General features: G+C 38.4%; 1 protein-coding gene across 1 annotated transcript in view; it reads left to right on the top strand.

Annotated features, from left to right (window-relative positions):
- Positions 1 to 25,464, top strand: part of LOC100763710 (transmembrane protease serine 11A) — a 43,392-nt gene extending 17,928 nt beyond the window's left edge. Inside the window, 7 exon segments of the mRNA XM_035453045.1 lie at positions 9,222 to 9,289; positions 10,462 to 10,619; positions 15,108 to 15,146; positions 17,314 to 17,485; positions 19,780 to 20,039; positions 22,682 to 22,824; positions 25,303 to 25,464. Coding sequence (XP_035308936.1) covers positions 9,222 to 9,289; positions 10,462 to 10,619; positions 15,108 to 15,146; positions 17,314 to 17,485; positions 19,780 to 20,039; positions 22,682 to 22,824; positions 25,303 to 25,464 — 1,002 coding nt within the window.
- Positions 25,465 to 27,119: the final 1,655 nt, after the last annotated feature.

Genomic DNA, 27,119 nt, shown 5'->3' with positions numbered 1-27,119 from the left:
AAGGTAAAGGAGATCAAAGAGGATCCCCGTGGATGGAAAAAGCTTTGTATTATCTCACTCTTATTTAAATGATGCAGGTGCTCTCCCCATCCCCTACAAAGTTTGCCTTAGAGGACTTCCTGGAAGGGTTCATGTCTCATCCTGAGCCACTCCTCTTACTAGTTGCTAAATCCTAATGAGTAAAACCAGATTCTTCTGTCTCCTATGTGGACACTCATTAAGTTACCAGGAAAGATGAGTTGCAGATCTTGCTCTGCCTCATAGTTTTGGCTTTATTGATTTGAAGGGAAATGGAGATTTAAAAGTAAATTGAGTTCGTTTCTAAAATGCATCCCAGTTCCATGAAATGATGTGACAGAAGTAGCCATTCCCCTCACATCCTTTAAAGGGGACTGGTATCCTGACACAAGGAAAGATATTCTTTAAGTTATTATCAAGTTACCCCCAATGAGTCCAAGATAAGCTGAAAATATTTATAAACCAAAAAGGTATGTAGTACACTTAATCTACCAAACATCATAGGTAGCCTGGGCTACCCTGAAGACCACTCAGAGCATGTATACTAATTTAGAATTGGTCAAAATCATCTCACAATAGCCTATTTTTTATAATAAACTAATAGGTGGCTTAGGTCATTTACTGGATATTCATAAGCAAAAAATCACTAAAATACATCAAATTGGAGAGTGTTGCTGCCCAACACTGACAGCATATCACACCCATATTGCTAATCCAAGAAAAGATTAAAATTCAACATTCAAACTACAGTTTTTACCGAATGTCCAACTTTCAAACCACTGTAAAGTTAAACAAACAAACAAACAAACAAACAAAGTGGAACCACTGTAGGTGTCACAATCAATGAGACACTTAACTTCTATCCAAGTCTTATGAGGATCAATACAATCATTGACAGTGTTTTTGGAGAATATTTACAGAAATATAAAAAACATTTAAAACCATAGGCTCATTATACATATGAAAATAATAAACTTGTCATTCCATAATAATAGTAATAATATATAATATGAAATAACACCTTAAGCATCTTGTTCCACTTAATCCTCAATGACAACCCTTTGAAGGAGATAAATTACAACTTCAATCTTACAGGTGAGAACATGAAGATACAGAAAACCTAATTTGTTCAAGGACACACATTTTGATTATCTGGTTAAATGAGCCTTTGAAAGCAGACACTATGATTTGAGATTCCATGTCCTTAGTGAAAATCTGTCTCCTGGACAGTGGTCATTGATAAGAATCATCTATGTGAGTTTGCTTCCTGTATACCATCCCTCAAATTCCCAGAACCTCTTTGTTTCTTACAAATTATTTTCTATCAGTTACCCTGATCACATGAGATTGAACCAATGGCAACAATTGGAGTTTTCTTCTGTTTCCCCATCCCCAGTCATGAGAATCTGCTTCCCATGCCAAAGAAGTTCTAAATTTCGCCTTATTTATTCTTTTTTGCTTTGGTTTGTTTTGGTTTTCAAGACAGGGTTTCTCTTTGTAGCCCTGGCCGTCTTGGAACTCACTCAATAGACCAGACTGGTCTCAATCTCAGAGATCCTTCTGCCTGTGCCTTCTCAGTGCTGGTATTATAGACTTGTGTCACCATTGCCTAGCTTGACCTATTTATTTTGAGGAATAATAGAAACAGGACTCAGAATTGCCCTCAAAATATCTAAAGTTATAGAGACAAAGGATTTGGAAATAGGTAGTGATTTTAAAAAAAAATTAGTTATTTTAGGAACAATCTCAATTAGAAGGCAGAGTGAAGGATTTATCTCTGATGTACCACAGCAGAAGTTCAATTGAGCAAAAGCAGCTAGACCAAGTTGATAATGAGCTTAAACTCAGCCTGTTGAAGAAATTCTGATGTTTGAAATCATACCAGGGGAGAGATGTGAGAGATGTCCACTGCTTGGATTTGAACTGTGGTTGTGTGCCTTGAAAGAAGACATTGAATTTGGAAGATCAAAGAAAATTTAAATAAAAGAAAAGAGCAAATACAGGCTTGGTGGTACAACTGAGTAATCACAAGTCGGGGGCCAGCCTGAGACACATAGTGAGACTCATAGTGATAATTAATATTTAGCAGAAGCCAGAAAACATGTCTGGGCTGAGCATATGGGATTGGAAAGTGGCTGAGCTCCTGCAGAGGACACAGACTTGCATCCCTTCTGGAACTGAAGTAGGCATGGCTGAAGGGGGATAATGAGTATAACTGCAGACCTGTTTCGGGTGAATCATGTCATCTCTAATATCCATCAGCAAAATAGGGATGCTGTTATCCACCCCAAGTCAGAGAACTGAGCCTCTGAGTTTAAAATCTGCAGCAACTAACTGATGGAGGGTATGTCAGAAGCCATAAAGGTATTCCAAATGTGGCCTCTTTCTAGTGAGTTTTTTTCTTGGTATGGACAGACTCAGCTAAAGTGGGAGATAAAACTGTTAAAACTTATTGCAATTATGTCATTTAGTTTTTCATATCAAAAATATTATAAATCATTTTCTTTACCAATATACTAGAATTACTTATTATATAAAGGAGTTCTCATCCTCATTTCCCCACTTCAGTATTTGGTGAGGAAAACAGTAATAGAAGCAACTGTAACAAAGAGACAATAATGATGGACATAATGTTACATGAATGTATAGCATATATAATCTATAGTTGGAGGAAACCTTGGCATGAATGTGCTTTTTGAGGAAAAATTTCTGAGAAGGGCAGCAATATGAGACATCTCTGAACATGATAAATGTAGAATATGGCATTGTCTTCATTCTTCCAGACAATCTGTAATTTATTCAGATTATTAATTCACTATTTTGAAATATAGTAACACATTGAGCATTGGACAATGAGAAAAGATACTGAATAAAATCCCTCTCTCTCCCTCACTCATGACAAAATTTAGAGATTTAAAAGATAATAACCTTGGAGAGGACAAGGACCTTATACATGGTGACTTTCTCTCTTTTGCTTAGGAATTCCTGTAGTACTATTTGAAATAGATGCATATTTGATATTTATTTCAAGAGATAATTTTTAGATCCTGTTTTGTGAAGCACACTGAAAGTTAGCACTTTTTATAATGTTTAATTGCAATCTTTTAATTTTGATATATTTATTTTGACTCTCCATCTCAGGAATATGAACCAAGTTGGGATAAAGTTACCTAGTACACTAAAGCCAGCAACATGTGATTAGTCACATATGTGTGTTTCCTTTAGGCACCCTGCAAAGAGACATTAAAAAAGAGTAGGGCAACCAAAGAAACTGACATCATGAAACAGTGCATCCTATTTAGTGATCTCATTACCTATTGATTTAAGGTAATCACAAAGTCATACTTCCATGTCACTCCACACACATATCCAGACCTCAGATGACACTGGATTTAATTCTTTTCTCCAGTAGGTACAGCACTGTGTTCAAAGCCTGGAGAAGTAGACCTTATGTCCATCCAGTGACCCTGGAAATGCTATCGACATTACCTGGTACTCAGGCTGGCCATCCTTCAACCAGCCCTGAAGGAAGGATTTATACCTGACTTTTAAAAAAAGTGTGTGTGGGGGGGTTGTGACTTGGTCAGTAAAATGCCCACTGTGTAAGCTAGGCACATAAGCTTATATTTGTATCATGGCAGCACTAGGGAAGCAGATACAGGGTCCCTGGATCTTGTTGCCCAGGAAGTTTAGCTTAATTGGTGAACTCCAGGTTCAGTGATGAACCATGTCTCAAAAAGTAAGGTGAACGATGACTGAGGAAGCCACCAAACACTGCCTCTGGTCTCCAGATGCACTCACACATGCTGTATCCTGAATTTCCAGACAATAAATTAACATTGTAAGTGGATTGCAGTAAAAACTCCCAGATGATACTGTTTTTTGTTGTTGCTGTTTGTTTCTTTTGTTTTTGTTTTTTGCTGGCCTTTGCAGTTTCTGGCACAGTATGCTGGCCATGGTGGTGAAATCCTACTGTGTGTTCATCCTTACGGGAGGGCATTAGCAAGCAGAGAAGCTAGCCAGCCTTAGCCTAGTCATGATTCTGTGGCTCACTGCTGTGTCAGTTAGGGCAAGTCATTTCCTCATCCAAATAATGTGGATAATAATGGCATTCACCTCTGATTGCTGATGAGAGAACACATGTGCTCAGATGCAAAGGAGTTCAAACTTAGTGCACAGCTAGAAGACAATAGAGATAAGGACTCCTACGTTTACCACATGTAGCCTCATGATGGAGCAACTTGCTACAAGAAAACTGCTGGAAAAAGCCATGAGAAGAAAAAGGAAGAAGAGGAAAAAGGAAGGAGAAGGAGGAGGAGGAGGAGGAGGAGGAGGAGGAGGAGGAGGAGGAGGAGGAGGAAGAAGAAGAAGAAGAAGAAGAAGAAGAAGAAGAAGAAGAAGAAGAAGAAGAAGAAGAAGAAGAAGAAGAAACCTTCAAATAGTTCATAGGCAATTTTATTTTTTTGTATAGAAGCATTGCTCTTAGCCTTATGTAAGAGATACATTTAAACCTATCATTGAACTTTCCTGGCAAATGCAAGGCTTCCTGATACAAAATATCTCCATTTTATTTGTTCATTCTATAACATGCATTGTAACTCTCACTGCAAAGTGCTGGGCTAGATATTACAGACTATGAAAACAAAATCATTATCTCTGCTTATAATTCTTTGGTTTGATAAAGGAAATAATACACTTATTTAAATAAATATACAAATGTGTAGAAGGTGTAAATTGGATAAAGTAAAGCTCAGATAGTAAAAAGTGAGATTAGCTTGAAGATGAAGGATCAATTAAATCCCAAAGTTGACTCCCTGAGAGAGATCCCCCCAAGAATAACTGGGATTCAGAGAAGCAAGACAACCAGTCTTTGCTCGATGGTCAAAAGCAAATACTCAGGATGATGGAGGCCAGGGCTGCAAGGTACTTGTGTGTGGAGGGCTGAACAAGCAGGCTGGCAGCAGATTGGGAGGTTGCTGAATGTCTGATGACATGAACAAAGTTCAAATTGTACTCAACTCCCTGTTTTTACTGACTTTATCCCTGTAGCAACAATACATTCAAGGAAGCTTTACTAAAACTAAAGGTATTTTTAGAACAATCTTATATCAAGATTTTTGGAGAGATGGCTGAGAGGCTAAGAACATTTAACTGCTCTTCCAGAGAGTGTGGGTTCAGTTCCCAGGACCCACATCTGATGGCTCACAACTTTCTGAGATTCCTTCTGTGGGATAACCGATGCCCTCTCTGGTCTCTGCAGGCACTCCACTCTTGTGGCACATACGAATGCTCTGGAACATGAACATAACTGTGCAACCAAAATGAGAAAATATTTTTTAAATGTATCCCATCATGATTTCTATGTTACCATTATTATAATTAGGATAAAATTCCTTTTTTCATGGCACGTTTTGGTTCTTTTAGTTCTTAGGAGGTCAATTAAGGTTAATTGGAAATACGAGCTTGTCTTAAATCTTCAGTGGAAGAGCTATCTGGATTTTGCAATGTCAACCCAGAAATATCCTCATGTGAAAACATAGACTAATATAAAAGAAGAAGCCAATTAGGAAGGATCTAACAGAAAAAGGCCTTGACATGTGCAAACAGCTACTTCAGGAATGATTGGGAACGAGCTCAATGGCTGGGCGTTTCTGTTTGAGTTGTCAGCCTCTCCCTAACTTTTTCATTAAACACTCAACTAACCTTAAATTGCCCTCTTAGAATTTAAACTCAGTGCAATTTGCAGCATTCCAAAGTCACCAAGCAAAAACTAAGTAGTACCCTAAAAGGGGTCAGTATCAGGACACTCACTCCCAATTACAAAGCTATAAATGCCCTTAAGTGATGGGTAGGATTTTTAAGTCATTGACTCTGTTAGATTGTGTTAATGACAACAAATTTTCAGCAAACTCATACAAATCTACATTGGAGAAAGAAGAAAGTGTCCTAGAACTTGGAATGTCAGCACCAACAGAGTGTGTATGAAAAAAGCAGCCCCAATCTCCCACTCAAATATAACTTTGGGACATCTACCTACAAGGCTTAGTTCTATCAAACCCCTTTCAGTAACACAGTTAATGTTTACGTTTTGTTGGATTCCTCACCCCCCTGCCCAGCATGTAATTCATTACAGGAGCTCTCTTTTTTTTTTTTATCAGTTTCTGTATCTCCTTCCTCAAGGTGTTGTCCATAGAAGCATCACAAAAGACCATTGGGTCTTGGCCCATATCTAATTAGTGAGGCTGTCTAGAGATAAGGTCCTAGAATCACAAAGAAGAACCTTCCTTCTTGTTCTAAGCATGAAAGTGACTTAGCTTTTTCTTGTGTTGCTCCCTTGGCTCACATCTTCACAGGCTTTCATTCCACCATGGAGCTGGTGTCAGACCTGTTCTCCACAGGTCAAAACCTTAATCTAGTCTTATCAAGTTACACAAAACTCAATTGTGGTTAGAACTTACTCAGATTAAATTTTTGAAAAATTTATTTTTTATTTAAATTAAAAGCAACCTTATTTTATATACCAACCCATCCTCTCATGCCCCCACAAATGCCACATCCATCCCCCTATCCACTCCCATGGGGTATCATCAAAGTCTGTCACATCATTTGGGGCAGGACCTACGTCCTCCCCCATGTATCTAGGATGGAAGAGTATCCCTCCATAGGGAATGGGCTTTGAAAGTCGGAGCACTAGGGATAAATACTGGTTCTACTGTCAGAGGTCCCATAGACTTCTCTGGCCTCCCAACTGACACCCACTTTCAGGGGGCCTGGTTCAGTCTTATGTTGGTTCTCCAGCTGTCAGACTGGGGTCCATGAGTTTCCACTTGCTCTGGTCAGTTGTTTCTGTGGGTTTCCCCAGTATGGTCTTGACCATTTTGCTCATCACTCCTACCTTTCCAACTGGATTCCAGGAGTTTGGTTCAGTGCTTAGCTGTGGATCTCTGCTTCTGCTTCCATCAGCTACTAGATGAATTATTATTACAAACTAAAGATTTCTAGTGCTCAACAACAGTGTACATTTCTTTTTTTAAAGTTTATTTTCTCCTCCTTCATTTGGGTTTGCCTTTGGGGGGGGAGGAGGACTCCCCCACACACATGTGTTGAGTAGAAGTAAAGACTGAATGACAGAGATTATTACAACAATGCAAGCTTGGGGGGAAATCTTGCAAAAATAGTTTCTTTCTGGCAATATAAAATTCCAACTACCAAATTTAAGCTTCTCTTATTTAAATACAGATGAGGGTATATTTTGGGTGCTGTTCTGGCTATTTGTCACTTTGACAAGGCTAGAGTCATCTGAGAGGAGGGAATCTGAGTTGAGAAAAATGCTTCCAAAAGACTGCTGTAGTGATTGATGTGGGAGGGGCCAGCCCATTGTGGGTGGTGCCATCCATTGGCTGCTGGTGGTGGATTCTCTAAGAAAGCAAGCTGAGTAAGAGACAAGGAGCAAACTGGTAGGCAGCATTCCTCCATGGCGTCTGCATCTGCTCTGACTTCAGGTTCCTGCCCTTTTGGTTCCTGCCCTAACTCCTCTCAGTGATCACTTGTTAACTGGAAGAGGAAGCAAAATAAACACTTTCCTTCCCTAAGTTGCTTTAGCTCATGGCATTTCATCACAGCAGTAGACACCTAACTATGATAAGATGCCAACAATTTATTCTTTAAATACTCTGAGCTTGTGTTTAAATCTACTACAAGTATTATACCACATTACATTCATATCAATCAACTATGCATCTGCAGACTGATAACTATGTGCTTTAGGAAAGAAACTGAAGTATAGGATACAGCACATTTAAGAAGAAAGCCCTATAACTAAGTGGAGATCAACCATGACACACAGAAACCTTAAGTCTCAACATGTCCTCATTTGCCTGGAACTACAGAACTTTACAATAACTCAGAGTTAGCTTTCTCTTCTAGTGTGACAGGAATCAAATACTCTTATTTTATGGAATAATTGTAAGGGTTAAAGTAAGCAATGAAAACCCTGGTTCATCATGATGCATCTATGAATTACTAATAATGGTAAAGAAACCATAACTCTCCACCATTCCTAAAACATCTTTCATTCATTTTTATATTTTATTCTTTTAAAAATAAGAGTTGTATCTCCCACCCTTGGATTTAGGACTTAGGACCTTGTTTTCCTTCTGTTGGTGCTTTTCTGGTTCCTCTGCAGCTGGAGCTACAGTGCTGACATTCAGATGGCACTGTCACCACCAAGTGGTTGTTAGAGGGTACTGGACATCAAACACAGCTGTGACAGATCACAGCATCATGATGTAGCAGGCTTAAAACTGCATATGTATCTGTCAAAAATGCTATTCTTCTTCTTCCTTGGTAGTATAAAATGAGGACCACCACTTCTACTTGATATTCCAACATGATCTTACTCTTTTCCTTTCTGGTTGGCCTTAGCATCCACAGTGAATTTAAAAATCTGTTTCTCCATAATCCTCAATACTTCCCATACTCACAACTGAAGATCTACAGAGCAAGTGACTACCTACTGAACATACCATAAATGAATGGCAACATGTTTTCACATTTTTATTGTGTACTTTCGTGTGAAAACGTCTCTATGATAGTTCCCTTAAACATGAATTATTTTACTTGTGAGGTTTTTTTTTTTTTCAGAATTAACCTGAAATGTACAACCCCTAGATTTACTACAAACTGAGAAGTTATTTTGTTTTTAATTTTGGAAATTCTGCATAAGTAAAAACTACAGTTTGAAAGGATAAGAGGGTTGGTAGCAGGGTGGGACTGTACAGCATGCTTATATGTGTATTTTGCAATCTCTCTTTTTAGTATAAAAGATGTAGGTTTGGGAGATGTTCTGAATTTCCCTCCTTTCCTTCAAGCATTTTGCAATGAGATTCTTTTATATATAGCAAAAGTTGGAAGTAATAAAAATGTGATGTTCATTTAAAAACTACAGCACATCACTGGTACAATACATGGAAAGACTTTGATAAAAGGCCTTCACTGTAAATGACATTCACATACACCTTCTGGGTAAGAGCTGTATTTGTTTACATACTTTTATTTAGAGTAATAAATTGTTGAATTATTGAAAAAACTCAAATAATCATATTGCTATTGTGAAAATTCTATTTCTTTAACATTTAATCTGAGATATAGTCTCATGATAAACCATATTACCAACATACTGTTTTTCTTTTTTGTAATGACAGGTAAATGACATATTTATAGATTCAGCCTTGAATAAGCACTACATCAAAACCCACAGAGTCAGAAAAATGTATGTATATTTGGGCAAGGGTATAATTGCAAACCTGGAGGGATGAAGGGCAAAGGATACAAGACTCCCCACATAACTTGTGTGTTTAGGCCTTTTACTGGGGCACTTCATAAATATTGTCACTACAATAGTCTCGAGTTACAGAGCTAAATGCATTCTGAAAACTGAGACCCTGAGGTGGGAGGAGAAGGATGGTGATGTACTGAATGTTCCCTCAAGAGACAGTTACAGCTGTCAGAAAGGGCACTCAAGCCCTACCCACTGACTGGAATCCACCCTTAATACACAGCCATAGGTAAGCCTAGGCCATGTTTTTGCATCCACAGAAATCCAATTCTGGCAGATATAAAACAAAAACATCAAGAAGGCAAAGATCATTATAAAATGGGATTATAAGTTTTACTAATAACAAAGGAACTAGTGACAGATGGCATGCCCGAACCAAAAGACAATCATGTAATAGATGCTCACTTTTGTTTGGGTGGGGAGGGAAGACTCATATTGGTGGCTTAAATTACTCAGTGGTTTAAACTTTGTTATTTTAAAAATCACAAAGCAGGATGGGCACAAAACTAGGAGTTTGTGTGACTGACTCATCTCAAAGAGAAAAAAGATACTCAAACAAAAATGTAATTATGAAACCCACGAAAAAGCTTGATAAAAGTAACTAAGAGATTTACCTGAAGGGATGAGAGGTGACTGCTTTTCTTACCAGTAGACAACAAAAGACTGAACACCTTCTAAAGATTCCTGTCCTGTGCCCTTAGAGGCCAGAAGAGAACAATGGGTAGTTATGAGCCACCATGTAGTTCTGAAGGATGAGAACTACACTGATCACAAAAGCCTGAGAACACCAAGACTATTTTATTTTTCCAATGGCTTTTGACTTTGTGTTTGAGTCTTACCCCAACACAGTAACTTGTCTTCAAGTTAATGGAGGGAGGGTTGTGTGCAATCAAACAAAATGTTAAAAAAAAAAAAAAACTAGAAGAGGGAACACGAGAAATGTGTTTAAGTCAGAGAGTAGCATGTGGAGGAGTGTGAATGTGAGTGTATTACCTGGCCCTTGAAATTCTCAGCAACTGAAGCATAGGCCAGGAAGTCCAAGGAAAGATGGTGAGACAATACCAGGTGTACCCTTTTAATGTGAAGCCTGCTCTTGTGTTTCCTAGTCCAGAAGAAGATGATGTGAAAGCGGACATTATTACAGTGCTCCAGTCCCCCTCCACGGGGCAAAGGACTGTGGGAGAAAAGAACCACAGCATCTCAAATCAGAAGATAAGGAACACAAGAGCTTTGCCAGCTGATGTCACAGTACTTCAAATAAATGGTAAGTAGTTTGATTACCATGTAATACAAATGTTTTGTGTAGCCACAAACTCACTTGTCATACCCATGCTAAGTAATGCTAAGAAATCATATGGGAAAAAACTCAACCTAAAGATAAGACATTTGAAGTTTGTATTATTCTCTGATGAAAGCTAGTCTGACATTAGTCACCAAGTAGCTTTCCTGGAAATAATTGATTGGCACTCATCTCTCAATAAAGTCATCTTTACCGAAAACTGGGTTAATCCAAGCCAGCCACTGCCTCCATGATTAAGCAAGTGAAAAGGTTAAGCAATATGCGATTTCTATTTGGGACACAAACTCATCTGAATCATTTAAAAATATGGTTAGTTTCTGTATTTGGTGATGTTGTGGAGTTTTTTATTTTTTGAGTATTTAGGAAAAAAAAGATAAATTGCTTGTAGAATCATTAGAACCAACTGGTAAATATTACCTTAAAAGTCAGTGGGAATAAGACATCACTGTAACCATTTATATATTACTTTATTTTTCCCTTTTTTGTTCACCTTTAACTCATTACACCATTACCACTTCTCTGAATGGAAGAGTCTATGTTTATCTAGATCCATCTCTATACCCTATATTCAATATCTAATTTAATTTTTATGTACCAATAAAGCAGGAAAATCCTATTTCATGGGTGTAAAAATAATTTTAAGGAGCCAAGATTTAAATCTAAATGTCTAATTTATTGATGGACATTTCGAAGAAAGGGTTTTGTGCTTAAAAAATAGTTGAAACTCTATGATCTTCATCTCCTGGAAATTCATCCTTGTATTAGCATATTTGGCACTCTGAGGAGTTCATAAAGCTCAAAATCTGCTTGCCCTTGCATACTATGTACTAACACAACATCTACTTCCAGCAGACAGGTACAGATTTATACCATAAACTCCACTGGAACCAGATGTAAGAGAGAAGGACCAATGATTTGTATTAGAACTAAAAACAGGTGCCCTGCCCTTGTAAAGGTCAAGATGACTCTTTAAGAGGAAAGCTCATTAGGAAATAAGAACCCAAGGTAATAGATCAGCAGATGCTTGCTTATTTGACATGAAGTCAGTTACTAAGACAATAAAGCTATTGACCCCTCCCAGCTGGGAGGAAAAAAAAACCTGTCAAATATACGATCCATTTTCCTTAGGTGTTGCAGTTGTGAAATAATGGCCATTCTGAGAAGCTACATGACAGGCTGTATGTAATGCTAAAAGAGAATTAATTTTTCAGGAACTCAAAAGCCTGCCTGCAGTATTGGAAACAAGAGATGGAGTATGGAACAGTCCCTGGCCACCAGGCCTTTCTGTTTCATATGAGCTCAGCTTGTGCTTCATGTACTTTAATGATAGTACTATATTTAAGAAGAGATGTTCTTGCAGAGAACAATATTTGAGAGTTATCTAATTGTAAAGTCTCTTTGTTATTGTACTAACACAATTAATCACCTGTACTTGTGTGTGCATTGTTTTTAATCTGTAAAAGTGAAATAATGTTTATTCTTTCTTGACAACACAAAAATATGAGAAAACATAGAAAAATAGAAAACATGGTATGGCACCTGGAAACTATGGTTTCAGGAGCTGTTGAATTTTATGCCCTCTAGATATTGACTGGTAGGAGAAAGAGCTAGAACTTTAAAGACTTCCAAATTTCCAAATGCACAGTGTTTATGAGCAGCTAGAAATAACCTTTTAGCCCAGGGTTCTTCCATACTTTTTAGAGATTCTGTGTTTTATTTTGATATATTTTGATATATTATTCGAACTGTACAGTTTGGGTCCTTTGCTAGATACAGTGTTGTGAAATCAAAGCTAACATTAGCTTCCTCTTCCTAAGGCTACCACTGTTGTACAAATAACTCAGGAGAAGTGTGCCCCACTTCCCATCATAATGATTGTAGTCTGCAAAATACAAATACTACTATATTTTTCATGCTTCCAAAACGTTTGGGGATGGTCACTTTGGATTAAGTAAAAATATTTTATGTCTACACTTGGAATGAAAAATATTTTATAAAAATTAGATTTTTTTCAACAAGGAATTGACAGACAACCTCTGGTTCTAACACTCTCCCTAAAAAAATATTCTTATCATTCCAGTTACAGTGCCAGGCATGAAAGTGCATGCCTATAATCCCAACATTCAAGATGCAGAGGCAGGAGAATTGGTGTAACTTAAAGCCAGACCAGTATATATAGTGAGTTTTAGGCAAGTCGGGATTATGGGACAATATTCTCTCCAAAACAAAAACAAAAAGAAAGGAGAAAAATACCATTTACAACTATGATAATTTAGTGCTTGCCCTAGAGTCATTTTGGAGGTGGATAATTTGCATTATCCTGATACTGAATTGATGAAGGTTTAATAAAAGAATTCTAATGTGTGATTCTGAGCCTATGTACCTCACTTGCTACTCAAAAACACCAATGACTCAATGGTAAGTTGTTAGAGTAAGGGAAAAAAATATTCAAACATTTAACCAAACCAAAGAAGACAGAGGCTCTGTCTCGGATACTTGTCCATTGCCATGACAAAGCATAGCAGAAGAGAGACAGGCATGGCACTGGAACATTGAGTGGAGAGCTCACATTTTGAATGGTGCATACCCTTTGGAACCTCAACACCTGCCCTGCCAATGACACACCTCTTCCACCAAGGCCACACCTCCCCATCCTTCCCAGACAGTTCCATTAACTAGGGACCTAGCGTTCATTCAAACATACAAACCTACAGGTGCCATTCCTATTCAAACTACCACAGACCTTCTCAAAAAATATCATCTCATTTTTTGTGGATGCAAACACCCAACTTATCTAGGGAGTTGTACAGAAAGTAGGCACTAGGGGTGGGGGTTACAAATTCAGAATAGTCTGCTCTTCTGAAACACAGACTGCCCATGTACCACATCATTGGATAGCCCGTGTTCTGTAAAGAAAAGTGACTGAGGAAGAATTTTTGGAGTTACTGTCTTTTTTAAAGTGCCTTTTCCAGAGAATAACTGGTTCTCTGGTTATCATCAGTACACCAAGAGAAACTTTTCACTGGAGAAAAGGGTGGATAGCAAATGGCCACCTTTTCCCAGAATTCCAAGCAATTTTCTTCCAGAGGTCAGGGGAGGAAGCATTCTGGCTGTGAAGTCTTTAACCCTTTTGCGGCATCCCAGTGAGATGAAACTTGTATGGTAGCAGAGCTAGTGAGGGCCAACTGAAAGAAAGAGGCACATGAAGGTTCCCTTAAGCCTTCCACCTGAGACACCCTTTCCATGCATCGCCATGGACAAATTTAAATTCCTTCTTTTTGTGTTTTGTTTTGGCTTTAGCTGAACAAGAAACTTATAAGCTACATGAGGTAAAAAATTGAGTTGCTTCCCTAGTCTAAGCACTTAAGCAATTGTATTGTCACTATGTCTAGTGGATGCCTTGAAGGATGCTTTTGAGCTCATTCTTTCTTAAGCTCCTGCTTCATAGAGGTCATTGTCACCAGCTAATCACATAGGACTCACAAGGACTTGACAGAATGACACCTTCTTGTTTTCCTCAAAGGGAAATAAGATGCAGAAACTAATTCTGAGAAGCATGGTCCTGTAGCTTGTTACTGTATTGCTTAGTAATATAACTAAAAACCACCACAACTGTAATGCCCATTTGCACCATCATGTTTCCCATTTTACTGAACTAGAGTGTACAAGCAAATATTTTTACATATTTATTATGTACAACACATTATTTCAGGTATGCATAAAAGTTTGTGTCCTTTGTCAGACTTCTAACTTTTGGAAGTTGTCAGCATTAAAGTTGACCTTTAACAATATTCAGCTTATATTATATAATGATGCACTTAGTTGTATTTTTTATTTTTGCTTCTCTTTTGAGAAAGGGTCCTTCTAGTCTTTTTTGTGCCTTAGCCTCCTGAGTGTTGGGATTACAGGCATACATTGCTGTGTCCAGTTTAATTTTTGTTTTAAGCCACAGCATTTAATTAGTTAGGGAACACATCTGAGAAGCACTTTAAACACAATTTATGTTGGAGGTTTTCAAAGTCTTTTCAAACTAAACTCTTTGAGCAAAACAGGCTTATATGAAATCTTAAGTAAACAAAGGAGACAAAAGTAGACATGTTTTGGTTGAGATAGAGTGTGATGCCTCAGGGCCTATCTACCTATTCCCTCTTCTCATCTTAAACTGGAATCCAAGAGGATTTACAGGGCACTCTTGGAAAACCACAGTTCTACATTAATGTAAACTATTTGCAGAATTTATTCATCCACTACTTTTGTCTGACACAATGAGTAAAAACTTACCCAACTAATTAGATGTTGCCTTTTATGTCAAATGCATATGAGAAAGCCATGTCCTAGCTGGTCTGTGTGCTCAACTGTCTGGAATCTATGGTCAGTGGCCTGGTAATTCCTGGTTATTGCAATGAACCTGGGGAACATCAAGTCATCACTCTTCTTCTATTTGGCTTTGAGCAATGTGCTCATCATCAGGGACGTTAACTGTCTGAACATGTAAGTCTAGTTACCTTATACAAACAAGTTCAATTTCCACATCAGCAATCATATCTTCAAATATTAGCTCATAATTTCTCATCTACATTCGCATTTTCATCTGAAAGAATAACAATTGGGCAACAGACAGATACGCGTTTTCCTAATACTAAGACTAAGAAATATATATATATATATATATATATATATATATATATATATTTCTGGGTTTTAATGATTGGGCTTACTTTTCTAATTTAAAAAAAAAGTTTTGAGACCTGCTTTCTGCTGAAATTAAAATGATATAGGGAGATACAAGGGGAAAAATGAAGCCATTATCTGAGAGTAACTACTGAAAATATACTAGCATTGTTTCCATATCCAGCAGTGACTTTATCAATTCATTTCAACTTAATGTGGTATTAATTTTTGAAAGATTTTGCAATTGTGGTGAAGGATTTGAGCAGCAATCCATGCTTTTGGTCTGTGTGCTACAAACACCTGTATTATTTTTGTTTGTTCACTCATTTATCTGTTTTCATTATTTTACAATTTCATTACTTATCATTATTTATTGACCTTTTAACATCTGCTAATACAGTGTTAAAAAGTGTGCCAGGAGCCGGTCATACTGCTGTGAATAAGACATGATCTTCTTCAAAACATATTTCCAAAGTAAAAGAAGACAGAAATTAATTGGAAATTATTAATACAGTGTGACAAATGATTAAAGAAAATAAGCAATGCTTTAAGGGCCTATCAGAGTTAGCTCATCTGGTCTTGTTGGATCAGAAAATAATCCCTGAAATGGCAGAGAAGTGAAGCCATGAATCAAGAGGCTGGGAGTAAGTGTTCTGGACAAGAAGATAAGGAGGTGAAGACATCATCACTTCCTGCAAATGAAAAATGTCTTCTTGGCTGTAACATAGACTTGGGAGTATATGGGAAAGAGATGTGATTAATAGTCATCAGAGGCCAGAATCACCTGGAACAATGTTTACTTTATTTGGAGGGCAACAAAAGGTTCACACATTTCAGAAAATCATTGAATGTCCAGTGCAGGGAAACAAAATGTACAAGGGCAAGACTGAAGCAAGGGAATTATGTGGAATTATGTTCTAGACTTTCATATGAGGAAAACTGTTGTTCAAGTGAAAACAATGGGAGCATGCTGGAGATTTCTCAAACAGCCGTGCTTGGGGGATAATAACATAAGTAAAATGAATTTTCTTTTCTTACACTTAGTTGTTAGAACAAGACCCAACCTACTACACTTTCTCTTTTTTTAACACTATGATCTCTTTTTTTTTAGTATTTTATTTTTTATATATTTGAATTACAAACAAGGTTGAATTACATCACGATCCCAGTTCCCTTCTCCCTCCCTTCCTGTTTTACCACCCCCCAACTAAAATCCTACCTATCATATGTCTTTTCTTCTAATCTGCACCTGACTCAAAATTTCTGCTTCCTCATGACCTCTGCATCCTTCCTTTTCTTCCCTTTTCACTATCATAGCTTCCTCCCCCCTCTTCCCATGTTCTCAACTTGCTCAGGGGATGGTGACCCTGAGCAAATGATCTATGATCTCAATACATTTTTGCCCTCACAGCCACCCCAAGAACCAAAACAGCCTCTGATGTGATGGAGTGCATGTTTATTCTTGTCGATGGCAGATGTAATGTTTATATGAAAACATGGAAACCTCTATTCTAAAGAATAAATGCCTAGCTGTGATGCATTCATCCTTACACACCTTACAAAGTAGTCACTCTAGAAAGGTACACATCAAAGGTGTTTTCACCAAACAGGCTACTGCTTATCTGGCTAAAGGGAGTTGTTCTTCTGATGAGGACTCCATGGTAACAACACAACACTGTTGGATTATGTACAACTGCAAAACAATAACCTCAGTGGGGCTCCTACACTAACTGGATAAATGGTGATTGGGAGTCTGTGAGGCTGATGCTGCTAATACTTTATTTTTTTATAATTTAGTAAATAACATATAGTCACATATGCAATGGTCGGACTACGCAATGTATCAGTGTAAAAGGAAAAACAAAAAATGGTTAGGTGGTCATGTTTTAAAAGTGACAAATGAGATATCTGCACTGCAGTATTCTGCAGAATCCTCTGCATCAGAAACTAGGCAGATATTCCTTATAAATGGTTTCATCTTTTTCAGATTGTGGCAAGCGAGCTATCCCATTAATTGCCAACAGAATAGTGTCTGGAAACCTTGCAGCTAAGGGTGCCTGGCCTTGGCAAGTTTCTCTTCAACGAAGCAACATCCATCAGTGTGGGGGCACTTTGATTGGCAACATGTGGGTGGTCACTGCAGCACACTGTTTCAGAACGTAAGTTATTGAACTTAAGTCAGTTCCCGTGTTTGCTAAACTCTCTGAGTACTTCCGTGTTCTGAGTACCAATCAAGGTCCCCAATATGGCTGAAGTAAAATAAGAAAATCTTTCTGGTCATTCTCTAAAATAATGCTCTACTTGCAAACTTATTTGGAAAGTTTGGTGGGAGAAAGTAGTGCTGATAAGCACTGAGCTGAACTCCTGGAATCCAGTTGCAGAGTGGGAGGAGTGATGAGCAAAGGGGTCAAGACCATGCTGGGGAAACCCACAGAAACAGCTGACCAGAGAAATGGGGAGCTCATGGACCCCAGACTGATAGCTGGGAAAGCAACATAGGACCCACCCATACCCCCTGAATGTGGGTGTCAATTAGGAGGCCTGGGAAATCTATGGGGCCTCTGGCAGTGGATCAGTATTTATCCCTAGTATATGAATGGATTTTGGGAGCTCATTCCACATAGAGATACTCTCTCACACACACGGGGGAGGGCCTAGGCTCTTCTCCAAATGGTATGATGGACTTTGAAGATCCCCCACAGAAACCTCTCCCTCCCTGGGGAGCAGAAAGGGGATGGGATGGGGGTTGGGAACTGGGATTGACATGGAAAACAAGCTCTGTTCTAATTTAAACTTCAAAAAAAGAAAAAAACAAAAACAAAAAGCGCAGAACATTGTCCCAGTGTCCATTAATTAAGTCTTCAGATTTTCAACTAAAGAAATTATAACAAAGCAGAAGTCAGCCTAAAGCAAAATATTTACTAATAAATCCAGTTCTTTGTTAAGTAATATTCTGCACTTAACATTGGTGCCCATTGCCATCAAGCCCTTGGTCAGTCTCATGGTGTTGTTAACAAACTAAAGCTGAAATCTTTGAGGAGGCAAGAAGTGGGTAACTGTTGCTGCAGAACTTCTCTGTTCAAATTTACAGCACTGACATCGACAGGTCACCACAGTTGGATTATGATTCACATTCTATCTTTAAAAATCAGAGCCAGAACATATGCCATGTGAGACCTAAGCTGGGAGAGCAAATTCTGAACTGTGTGACACAGTTAAAGTGAACTGGACAAAATGGAATATTCCTAAAGTCTCAAATGACAAAGGGACCGGCAGCAAACTGTTTGCCACCCAAAGCGCAGTTCACCCAGCTGCAGCACCCACGGCACTAGGGTGTTCGTCAGAAATGAAAATGGTTAAGCTCTACCCCAGAGCTACAGACTCAGGAATTGAGTTTTAATACGAGCCCCTAATGATTTGTTTGCACACTAATGTTTGAGAAACATTGTCCTACATGCTGAAATGTTATTCTGAGAAATTTTTAATACAGATGGTAGAGTTGTATTAACTGATCTGAAGTCCTGTCATGTTTTTGGAGAAGACTAAGGGAGTCAAGAAAGAACTTGTCAGCAGGCAAAGGTTGCTCAGAGATGAAAGGGATGCCAAGATGAACAAAGGGACTCTAAAGTAGAGCATGCCTCCATCTGCAGGAGGGATCAGGCAGGGGCAAGGAAGAGTTGACAGTGGCTTTGTATCAACAAACAGCACAATCACTGAGCTCTGTGGTGCTACAGGCACTTGATTGGTTACTGAGATTTCTTTATAGAATTCTTACAACCCTGTCTCCATATAAGCCCTGATGCCCGGAGTCCTTTCACTGAGAGGTGAATATGGAAATTCTCAAAAATACAGATTTATAAAAAGAACAAACAAATAAAAAACAAACAAAAACCCCAAATAACAGGTTTAATATTATTTTGATCTAATATTGAGTTAACACAGAATTCATTACATGGAAGACTGGTGTCTGAAGGGGATGTTCTAGCATGAAAAGATATAACTATGTAAATGAGGCTACATGACTCCCAGTTTTAAAACTTCAAAAGAATTTCAGTATCCCTTAAATATAGCCTAAGCATTTTCTCTCTCCCTGTAAGACACTCTGGTACCCACCTACCTCTCCAGCATCATCTTCCACCTTTCTTCCACTGTTGTCTTAAAGTGAATCCCAACTGGCCCAAGGCCCTCAGATGTTTCCCTGGAAATTTGTCTTCTTGATCATCGCACACCTTCTAAAAGTGAATAATTAAATATTGAATTCACTTCCCATATGCTATTTGTATATACTTTATTCTCAAATCATGGGCAACAGACATTTAAGTGAGATGAAACTGTAATTTCAAAGAAGTATTACCAGTGTTTTTTGTCTCTTGAATTAACCTAAATGCATGTAGTTAACTAATGTAAACGATGTAGTAAACTGCAGCTCATGTATGCTGCTAATCTTTTCCAGTAATGCAAAGCCACGCCAATGGACACTTAGTTTTGGAACAACAATAAACCCTCCCTTAATGAAAAGGGACGTCCGAAGAATTATTATGCATGAGAGATACCGCCCCCCAGCCAGAGACCATGACATTGCCCTTGTGCAGTTTTCTCCGAGAGTCACCTTTTCAGACGACGTACGCCGCATTTGTTTGCCAGAACCCTCTGCATCCTTCCCGCCAAATTCGACTGTCTACATCACAGGATTTGGAGCACTCTACTACAGTGGTGGGTACCTCTGAAAAGCCAGGAGGCATCTCATCTCTTTAGCAGAGTAATTTCATCACCTGTGTCATGTGGATAGCCCTTTCCCCAGAGCTTCTTTTGATTAGTTAGAGCTCTTGTTTTACAAGAGAAAGAAATCCATCACAAAATAGAAACAAAGAAAATTTGGCTCTTGAAATTCAGGAGCCTGTGTGAGAACTTTGGCTTAAACGTAGGTAGAATGCAGAATTTAGATGATGTTGCTGAAGCCTGGACTAAAAGTCTTTATACCTCCCAGTCCTGTTGTCTCCTAGCTTCACCAGCGAGGACTCTAGCTCCACCTAGTGGCAGAAGTAGCCTACAGGCTGTCCCGGAGTACTGGATTTTTACGACTGTGCGGTTAATTTTGCTTTGGTATTAAAGAAGCTAATTTAATGGTGGTTAAGAGCAAAGCCAGTATGGAGATAAATCGCCAAAACACGCTTACCCTCTTTAAATTGATCCAACTTTATTATGAACTTATAATGACTGTTGCTGAGTGTTTTCGTTCACTCTCGGGCACACTCTGGATACATATATAACTATTGCTAGAAGGTTTAACTATGAACTTGAGGAAATGAGAAACGGACTTTTGAAAAATGGCAAAATCCAGTCGAAGTAGCCTATAATCTGGAGACACAACAAATGTCAAAGAATAAGTCTCTAATCACAGGTTCCACCAAGGAGCTGGGAAAACACTTACACGAACATCACCAGGGACAGGCTTTATGGACTCTAGATTTACTTCAGACGTTCACTCCACTCAGTTCCATCTTAGACACACGGACCATGCATTGTTTTCTCTATGGTCATATAACTTGTTGCAGAAGATTTTACCCATTGTCTCTTCCAGCTGAGTAGCAAGGGCTATATCACACTATGCCTGCACTGTCTCTGATGGGCTTTCTCTGCAACATAACTATGGAAGTCACACCATGAATTCTCCTTGGTATAAGAAAAGTCCTTTTCTGGCAATAGTACGAGGTTGGAACAGACCCATAATGGACTGAATACATTATGAATAACAATAAGATTAGACATTTTTAGAACACTCTCTCTTAAAACAGTAGGACACACATTAACCACAATACATTTTACCAAGCAGTTCCTATAAAAGTAATCAACTTCTCTACCACCTAGAAATTGTTGGTTGCCATATTCACTAGCTTTTCCCAGAATTGAACACCATTTTTAAAATTAATAATAGAGTCATGATACATTGTATATAGACCATATACAAATATTATTAATTTATTGTTTTCTGGATCAGAAGTTCAGACAGTTTTATTGTGTCTTCTTCTGAGTCTCTGAGAACTGTGGTCTGCATGTGACCTCATCTGTGGCTGGGGTTCTCTTCTCAGCTATTACCAGCTGGTTGTGGATAGAATTCTGTTTCTTGTAGCTATAGAGCCTGCATCCTCAGCATTGTCAAGAAAGTGTGTCCGAGCATGAGAGAATTCCAAAACTTACCTGAATTTGTCCAGGTGTGCCTTGGATAATCTCCCTTTTGATTATTCTAAAGTCACTCTGACAATATTATTTATTGTATTATCTATATAAAAATTTTCCTAGCACTTTGCCATATATATTAAACCTAATCATGAAAATGATTTCCATCATGTTCACAGAGTCCAACCTATACTTGGGGAAAGAGAAATAACACAAGAAATTTGGGGGCTATGCTGGAGCTCTGCCAACCAAAGTGCCATGGTTGCCTGAGAAAACCAGTTCCAGAATGTTTGTGATGTTCTTAGTTTCCCTCTGCTTCTTCCTACAACAGGGACCTAACTTAGGATCTGGATGCCTAAATTTATCTAAGACAAATGTATTATAAGCCATTACATTGTCATGTGATGAACTTATATACATGAAAGCTTTTTGCAGATGCACGGGACTGGATAAACATACATAGTTTAAGCCAGCCAAGAAACTGGTATTGTTTGTGGGAACAATCTGGAATCCATAAACACAAAGTTCATCTTTTGAAATTAGGATGCAGTTTTTTTTAAAATAAAGACTGGTTTGGAGGGCTCAAGAAGTTAAGTGCCCTGACAGTTCTTCCAAAGTACCCAGGTTCAGTTCCCAGCACCATCTTGATGGTTGACAATCATATATAACTCCAGCTCCAGGGGATCCAACTATTCTGACCTCCACAGGCACTGCATGGATGGGTGCACAAACACACACGAATGCAAAACTTCTGTACACATGAAATAATACTCAAAAATAATAAAAATAAATTATTTTGAAAGTAAAAATACAAGTTTTTTAAGAAAGGAAAACAAATGGTCATCCTGATTATAGGAGTATTTATTAAAATAGGTAATAAAATAGCCATCATTAAATGCACCAGGCTTTGTGTTTTGTCTTTGTTTTGAGCCAGGGTCTTCTATCCTAGAACTGTCTCTGTAGACTAAACTAGTCTCAAACTGGTAGAGGCACATATGGGGGTTAAAGGCACGTGCCGGATTTTAGTTAGAACTTTTTTTTCCTCTAGGACTGTTCACACTAACCTTAGTCTGTATAAACAACTTGAGAATGAAGAAGAGTCAAAAAGAGTCCAATCACTTCAGTCCATCTATGAATACTTATTGATAACTCTGAGACTGCTTTGTTTTTTTCTTAAGGGGAATCTCAAAATGAGCTCCGAGAAGCCAGAGTACAGATTATAAGCAACAACATCTGCAAGCAACCACAGGTGTATGGCAATGACATAAAGCGTGGGATGTTCTGTGCTGGGTATCTGGAAGGAATTTATGACGCCTGCAGGGTAGGTTAAAGAGAGAAAATAACCCAAAGTCACTAACCTTTTCACCCAGCCCAGGAAATACTCTGTGTTCTTTTTGCTAGCACAGGACACAGACATGCTGGCACCCTCAAACATGTAAACATCATAGTATATTAGTACTTTTAGAAGTTTTATTATTAAACAACCTGAAACAAGCAAAGGATTAAACTCACAGGATAAAAGGATAGGAACCTCTTCTTGTACAATGGGCTCGAGTATTAAAGACAGCAACCGTGTGCAGTGAATGGTGATACTCTAAGAATATAATGGAAAAGAAGCAGTTTTCCCTTAAAGGAAACATTTTGGAACAAGAACTAGAGAGATAATGCTTTACTTATAAATTACACTGTTAGAAGAGAGAATAATTAAAGCTGTGAGGATGTTTATATTTTCATTTATAACCAACTACTGTAATTCATAATTGGTAACCCCTAACAAAGCATAAGCAGCATGACATGTGGGAGGTTTATTTAATGGTACAAAGTATGAATAGGTCATTCTGTAAATATCCAACAGTTCTTCATGGGTATCCCTCAGTCTTCAGGAACCCATGTGGAATGTACATTTTTCTGAGGAAGGTCTGAGTATGTTTCTTTCCATATGCAACCATTGTTTTTTGACATGAGACTCTTGAAAATTTCAAAGAGGTGAATCTACGCAGTGAAATGATGAGACTTAGTGGTATTGGATGCCTAAGAGTCCTGCCCATAGGCCCACAAATTACAGAATGAGCAACCTCTGCTGTGGAGCAGATAAGGAATGGTAATACAGATTATCTGGACAGATCTGTGGTCCAGAGGATTCACTGGGATGTGAAGCAAAGAAACCTAAGAAAACCCCCTACTCATAGAAAAAGTCACGGGGAAAGAGGTTCAAATGCTTAAGTGCAGTAATGGTGACTGCGGTGCAGGATGAGGGCTTCAGTGCAACTGATAAAACTGAATTAAAAGTGCCAACATCAACCTGGATTCCTTGCATCACCAAGTGTTCATCTAGAATTCAAGAAATGTCCCTAATGTAGGTAGAGGAGGGGAGAAAGAGGGAAAGGAGAAATAGGGAGAAAGGGAGGGGGTGGGAGGAAGAGGAGGGAGGGAGGGAGGAAGGGAGGGAGGGAGGAGAGGGAGGGAGGGAGGGAGGGAGGGAGGGAGGGAGGGAGGGAGGGAGAGGAGGGAGGGGAAGAGCAGCAGTGCAAGAGTCCAAGAGTGTGAGAATGAGAATTCCTCCACCAAACATCTAGGTAGGAAAGATTCAAGTGCAAACAAAAAAGGATCAGAATTGCTGATGAGAAACCCAGAAGAAGAAAAATGTTTTCACAACTTCATACAGACTTGCAATTTTGTTTCTGGTTGTCGCTCAGTCAAGAGTTTAATAAAAATAGATTGGGGCTATTAACCAGAACCAGGCACTGAGGGAAAGCTCTCTTTAGGTGATTTCAACCACTACAGAACAACCCAGATGGAAGAAGCCATCTCCATTTGACAACACTTGCAAAGGAAAAAATTAGTTTTCTCTGGTGGAGTCTCACTGGGTACAAACCACATGTAAGGGTAGGCCACACGCCCAGCACTAGACGGTCAACACAAAATGAACTCAATCATAATTTGAGAGAGTTTTTGTTCTGGCATTGTTTTTTTCCATACTTGTCTTTTGCTTGTATATTGTGGTTTTTGCTTGTACATTGTGTATATTTTGTTTTATGGGTTTTGTTTCATGTAGGTGTGTGGGTTTATGTGTGTGTGTATTTGTGTTGTTTTATCTTTGTTTTTCTGTTTATTCATCTTGTTATTTATTTGTTTTATTTGCCTGTTTGTTTTCTTAAGATAGATAGAAATATATCCTGGAGTTGGAGGTATCTGGGAGGGGAGGATCTTGGAAGAGATGAAGGAGGGGAAACCATAATCAGAATGTATTTATTGTATAAAATAATCTGTCTTCAATTAAAACAAAAAGAAATCAGTGGGTGGGTTCATGCAACATCTTTCTGGAGAACTTGACTCATTCATAAGTAATACGTACAAAACACATGTCACTGTTAATTAATAGACTGTAGAACTCATTAAGATCTGGTGAGGAAAAGTTGCAAAGGGGGTTAAGAGTTAAATATTCACTACTGCTACAGAAAAAGCAATAGTAGAAGTCTAATGGGGGGACAGCATTTGAGTACTAGATAAGGACTTAGATACAATTTAAAAATTACGGTTAAGCCATGAAGGGCTACCCTAGGAAACAGACTAGATGAAGATATGTGCATTCTCATTTTTTCTCTTTAATTCTATGTTGCTTACTCAAAATCAAAATTTAGTAGAAAATGTGTCGCCTTACCTTAATTTTCAACTTTGTTTTATTTATTCATTTGGTATTGGTAATCTATACATGCACTAATAATAAAATAAGTGGTTCATCACACCTTTGTAGATGATGAACTGTTTAGCTAACAGTTTTTCTCTTGTTTATTTTCAGGGTGATTCTGGAGGACCCTTAGTTGTAAGAGACAATAAAGACACCTGGTATCTTCTTGGGATTGTGAGCTGGGGAGATAATTGTGGTCAAAAGAACAAACCTGGAGTCTACACACAAGTGACTTATTACCGGCGCTGGATTGCTTCAAAAACGGGTCTTTAACTTGATGAAGGTGCTAGACAAAACAGTAGCATGCAGGTCCTATGTATATAAGAATTCAGACATTCATTTGGTGGCATCAGTACAACGAAAAGAGATTAAATAGCTGGACATAGCAATATGAAACACACGTGACTTATTTCAAAATCACTTATTTGTGAAGTGATGGGATATTTTATCATTGAAAATTCAGCAAAGGTATTCATATCGTCAAACCAAGCAAATTGGATTGTACACAAGATGCATGGTGCAGTTTTGAAGATAGCCTGGGAGACTTCTGGAGTGTGATTTTCTTGGGTGACCCCTCAAGAGAGAAACTTTTTCAACTCCCAGAAGTCTCAAGGTGCTCATACAACTCCCTATGGTAGCTCCAGAACTCACAAACATCTTTTTGTCCTCTTTCCTTCTATACTTTCATATGCTTTCCATCACAGGCAATAAGTTTGCTACTTCTAAATGCATATAAGGGACTTGTGTAAAGTTTTGTGGCAATCTAAAGCAAAGGTGATCTAACATTTGTTGGGAAATCTTGTGATTTTTCTATGACTTTAAAATACACATGCAATCATGTGAACAACAGTTACATCACCACTGCTATTGCACAGATATACATTAGAGAACTAGTGATTGATGTTCTATATAAAGTAATTATTTAATCAATATATAACTTTTGTCATGAAAAATTGAGAGGGAATGATAAATTGGTGAGCTTTTTGTCCCAGGATAGGTGTACAGAATTTGACATTTTGAATGTACATTTACATATTTTGGTCACCAGGGGGAGATGTTGTCTGGTAATATTTAGGTCAAATTGAGAATTTTTAAATTTATTTTTATTTAAATTTAAAAAGTCTTATTTTACATACCAATCCCCCTTCCCTCTCCCTCCTGTCCTCCCATTCTCCCCACCAACCCCCCATCACAACCTCCCATTCACTCCTCAGGAAAACTGAGGCCTCCCATGGGGGATCATCAAAATCTGTCATAATTTGGGGCAGGACCTAGGCCCCCATGTATCTAGGCTGAGAGAGTATCCCTCCATAGGGAATGGGCTCCAAAAGCCTATTCATGTACTAGGGATATATACTGGGTCCACTGCCAGTGGCCCCATAGACTGCCCAAGCCTCCACAGCTGACACCCATGTTCAGGGAGCCTGGCTCAGTCTTATTCAGGTTCCCCAGCTGTCAGTCTGGAGTCTGTGAGCTCCCACTTGCTCAGGTCAGCTGTTTCTGTGGGTTTCCCCAGAATGGTCTTGACCCTTTTGCTCATCACTCCTTCCTCTCTGCAACTGGATTCCAGAGTTCAGCTCAGTGTTCAGCTGTGGTTGTCTGCTTCTGCTTCCATCAGCTACTGGATGAAGGCTATAGGATGGCATTTACCTCAAATTGAGAATTTATTAACATGTAGAAAAACAAAAACAAAAACATTTTTGTTTCTTCCCAGAAAGGAAATTTTTTTGCTTTTATTTCTACCACCAAGTCTCTCCTAAGGCTCATGCTTTGGATATTTCAATCATGAAACCATATATACATATGCATATGTATATACATATATCCTCCCTAAAACAAACAAAACTTATGAAGGCATCAGGAGAGTGAGGTTTCAGTGCCCATAATGAAATAAGTCAGGTTTGTTGGAATATCTCTTGGCCTGTGAG

Source organism: Cricetulus griseus, assembly GCF_003668045.3.
Source record: "Cricetulus griseus strain 17A/GY chromosome 1 unlocalized genomic scaffold, alternate assembly CriGri-PICRH-1.0 chr1_1, whole genome shotgun sequence".
Lineage (NCBI taxonomy): Eukaryota > Metazoa > Chordata > Mammalia > Rodentia > Cricetidae > Cricetulus > Cricetulus griseus.
Note: the sequence above shows the minus strand (reverse complement) of the source record. Positions and strands in the feature narration are given on the sequence as shown.